At 54.0% G+C, this 3,958-nt stretch overlaps 1 protein-coding gene across 1 annotated transcript in view; it reads left to right on the forward strand.

Moving 5' to 3' along the window:
- ATP6V0D1 (ATPase, H+ transporting, lysosomal 38kDa, V0 subunit d1) overlaps nucleotides 1–1,962 on the forward strand; it is a 35,309-nt gene extending 33,347 nt beyond the window's left edge. Inside the window, exons 6-8 of the mRNA XM_010022734.1 lie at nucleotides 1–164; nucleotides 1,093–1,170; nucleotides 1,662–1,962. Of these exons, the coding sequence (XP_010021036.1) occupies nucleotides 1–164; nucleotides 1,093–1,170; nucleotides 1,662–1,823 (404 nt within the window). The 3' untranslated portion in view covers nucleotides 1,824–1,962. The remainder of the gene's footprint in view (nucleotides 165–1,092; nucleotides 1,171–1,661) is intronic.
- Nucleotides 1,963–3,958: the final 1,996 nt, after the last annotated feature.

Genomic DNA, 3,958 nt, shown 5'->3' on the forward strand with positions numbered 1-3,958 from the left:
GAAGGGCCTTCATCATCACTATTAACTCATTTGGGACTGAGCTGTCCAAGGAGGACCGAGCAAAGCTGTTCCCGCACTGTGGCAAGCTCTACCCTGAGGGCCTGGCTCAGCTGGCCCGGGCAGATGACTATGAACAAGTCAAGAATGTTGCTGACTACTACCCTGTGAGTGCTTGGGGTGAGAGCCATGGGGACTGGTGCAAGGACCTGCTCTGGGTCAGAGCTTCTCGGGGATCTGGGGGAATTTGTGGATTGACAGCCTGGGAAGAGGGGTGCCCATCTTCTGCTGGTACTGTTGGTCCCATGATCTGCTTGGCCAAGGTGAAGTCGGCTTGCCTGGGATGCCATTGGCTTGTTCGTCATGGCTATCATTGTAGTGGTGGTAGGGAAACTACCCATGCTCTGTGCATCCCATCCCACACCATGGGGCCAGCCCTCACCACCAAACCCTTGAGGTATCAGTGTTGCAGCAGAGACAGTCTCTCTTTGGCTGGTTGGGGGTGGAAACATGTCTTCAGTGAGAAGTGGTTGCTTCCCCAGCCCTAGTGAGTTGCTCTGAGATCTGGTTCAGTTGCAGAGAAGACACTGACCTGGGAGGACACTTTTTGAATGTGTCTGAGTTCCTTAAACTGATCTTGTGCATGACTGGGGACCTGTTTGGAGTCAGATAGCTCAGTGTCCCCTTACTGAAGCAGCCAGGGCATGTGGCAGTGTTTGTGGGCACAGGGGCCTGGCCCAAACACCCCAGTCTGTACATGGAGGGCTCTGTACCTGACACATCCTTCTTGCAGGCTCAAAGCAACAATACAGCTTTGAGAACTGCACATTTCAAAGGAGGGGTGGGATCTCTGGCTGGACAAGCTCACAGATGAAATAAAGGATTTCTCTGCCTCTCTGGGGATTACCTTCAACTGATGTGTGTGCAGTGCAGCCCTGGCAGCACCCTACTGCCGACGTTCATGTGTGCACAGGGCAGACTCTTGGCTTCTCTGTCTTCTGCTGTCCTGACAGGGTGGCTGGGGTGCCCAAGGCCCCCATATGCTGCTGAGCTTGGAGGACTTTGAGTATATCCTCTTGTAATGTCTTCCTGCAGGAGTACAAGCTGCTGTTTGAAGGGGCTGGCAGCAACCCTGGAGACAAGACCCTTGAAGACAGGTTCTTTGAGCATGAGGTGAGTGAGCCCCAAGACACTTCTTGGCATGTGTTTACCTGTGCCTTTTGCAAAACTCAGGGGAGCAGCAAGTACTGTGGATGAACAGAAGCTGGGGGGAGGAAAAGGATGCTCCAGTAAGGGAGTGGGCCCCCAGCATGGTGCTCAGTCCATGTTCTCACCCAGACAGATTAAAGCAGTGTGGGAGACAAGTTTGGGAGGCTGGTGAATCAATAGCAAAACTGGCATGGAATTACATGGAAAAGGAGGATTTTCACAGTACTGAGGGTATAAATAGTTCACCCTTTAAATGTCAGAGCCTGTCCTGAGCCATGTGCTGTAGGTTAGAGCTGACCAAAGGACCTAGTGAGATGCAGAGCAGGATACCTGTGCTGAGCCTTTCAGTGTGCTGGGAAAGTCATGGGACCTCCTGAGCTGCTCCACACTTGTCTTGACTGGCTCCTCCCATCTGAGGTGGACAAGTGACGTTTCCGTCTATGGGCTTTCCCCAGGTGAAGCTGAACAAGCTGGCTTTCCTCAACCAGTTCCACTTTGGAGTCTTCTATGCCTTTGTGAAGCTGAAGGAGCAGGAGTGCCGCAACATTGTGTGGATCGCGGAGTGCATTGCCCAGCGGCACAGGACCAAGATTGACAACTACATTCCCATCTTCTAACCCCGCTTTGCTTCTCTCTGACCCTCCTGCCCCTGGGATGTGGAGGGACCCCTGTCTAACTCCCTGAGTTATCCCTTGCCCAGACTCCAGGGATGTCCTGTCTGTGGAACTGACTCAGATAAGGAGACTGTACAGTTGCTAGTTAAATTATTCACAAGCTGAATTTTGAGTTGTGTGCGCTGTGAGGCATCTGGAGGGACCAGGGCAGGAAGGCCACCTCCTGTTGTATATCTAATAGTCCCCGTGTTACTGTACTAATACTGTGTGTGCTTATGCTCGTAGAGCAGGACCAACTGGGGGGCTGCTGCCTCCAAGGGGTTCCCCCTGCTGCAGAGGAACAGATCAGGTTTGGTATAGCTGAGGACCTCTTTTTCATTGCTTTGCACACCTCCTAATCAGTATTGTTCCTGTGAGATTTAGTTTTGAGTGTGGTTTGTAGCGTAGGCCATGCTGCTGTGCAATCCCTGCATCCCCATGTAGCTAACCCTGACCTGGGAGAGACTGGCCAGGACTGGGTCAGAGCCTGTAGTAGTGGGAGGGCAGAGCCATGCTGCTCCCTGCTCCAGCAGTGTTTGCACTAGTGCAGTCTCCCTGTGTCCTCAGAAGCAGCTCTGTCAGTCTCTCTCCTACTATGAAAGGTCTCCACAAGCTGGCTGAGCTCCTTCCTCCCCTGAAGACCTATGGCTTGGAGGTTTCTCTTGCGGCCATGCGAGAGTTTGGTTTCTTGAGCTCTGTGGATGGTGCTGGACACTTGCACACCCCAGGCTAGCACAGCCCCCTCCCCTGTGCAAGGTATCTGCCTTACACTTGCTGTGGAGCTATACCTTTGCCAATGGCCCTTGGGCACCCTGATGAGTGCAGAGGGCAGCTGTTGGTGGAGATGTCTGATGCCCTGTCCAGGCCCTAGCCATCTGGGGTGAGGGAGCCAAGCCCTGGGCTGCAGTGTTGTGGCTCGAGGTCTGGGAGATGCCTGGTGGCAGTGGAGAAGCCTCGCTGGTGGGAAACATGCTGGGTGCTACTGCTGGGAGGGATGGATGGATGGATGGATGGATGGATGGATGGATGGATGGATGGATGGAGAGCAGCTCTGTCCCAGCTTGTGCTGTGGTCACCTCTGCAGCGTATATTATCCTGTGCTTCCCCTCCTGCCTGCACCAATAAATATCTGCCTATTGCACTGTGCTCTCCTTGCTTACTAACTCGGGCACATGTTCCTGCATCCTCAAGAGGAATCTGCATCATCCAGGGAATTGGTGTTTGTGGTAGTGGAGCCTGGTGTGGCTCTTTGCATGACTTGGGCCATTTGTTTCTACCCTAGGCAGGATGTTGTACAATCCCTGAGGCCCTGGCCACTCACTCCTGAGCACACTGAGCAGCAGTGGTCCCTGGTCTGTGGCTGCAGCTGGGTGCTGAGCTCAGGAGTGCCCAGGAGGTGCAACTCAAGCACAAGGAAGCCCTTGGGTTGGGGAGGGGGAGTAGCGTGGAGCAGGTAAGTTCTTCCTGCTAGGCTCACCCCTTTTCCAGGACTGCCTGTGGCTGCTGCTGTCCCACACAAGGCTCCTGCCATGGTGGTTGATGCAGGGCTGGTCGGGACCCAGCTTAGCTTTGCCCGCAGGCAGGGCATCCCTGCCCAACCGTGGCACCACAGAAGGAGACTACCAGAGCCCAGTGGCATATCAAGAACAAATTTATTTAAAAAGTGACAATCATGTAGCTCATCTCAAGGAGCTCTGCGGTGCTGGCTGCCTGGCCTTGGCCCCTGCACTTGCCAGAGCATGTGGAGTGAGTGGTAAGGGCGGGGAGGCAGCGGCCACAGCGTCCTGGGCATGACCCAGCCAAAAGGTGATTGATTGATGGAGGTGAATGCAGCTCCGACAGCAGTGAGGAAGATGTTGGGGAGCTGAGAAACAGCCAAGGTCCATTGCAGCGTGTGGTGCAGAGCTGCTGAGTGAGGCAAGGCTAGGCCCCCTTGGGGGATGCATGGGTATTAAAAATACAAAACCATGGTCTCTAGAAAACATTGATTCTCGCACAATAGAAAATAGATCTGCCTGATTCTGGAAAGCAATTTGGTTTTCACTGTCTAGTGCTGCCTGTTCCCCCACGGTGCAGGAGGGTGATGCCAGCGGCTGCGG

Source organism: Nestor notabilis, unplaced genomic scaffold (assembly GCF_000696875.1).
Source record: "Nestor notabilis isolate BGI_N333 unplaced genomic scaffold, ASM69687v1 scaffold12939, whole genome shotgun sequence".
Taxonomy (NCBI): domain Eukaryota; kingdom Metazoa; phylum Chordata; class Aves; order Psittaciformes; family Psittacidae; genus Nestor; species Nestor notabilis.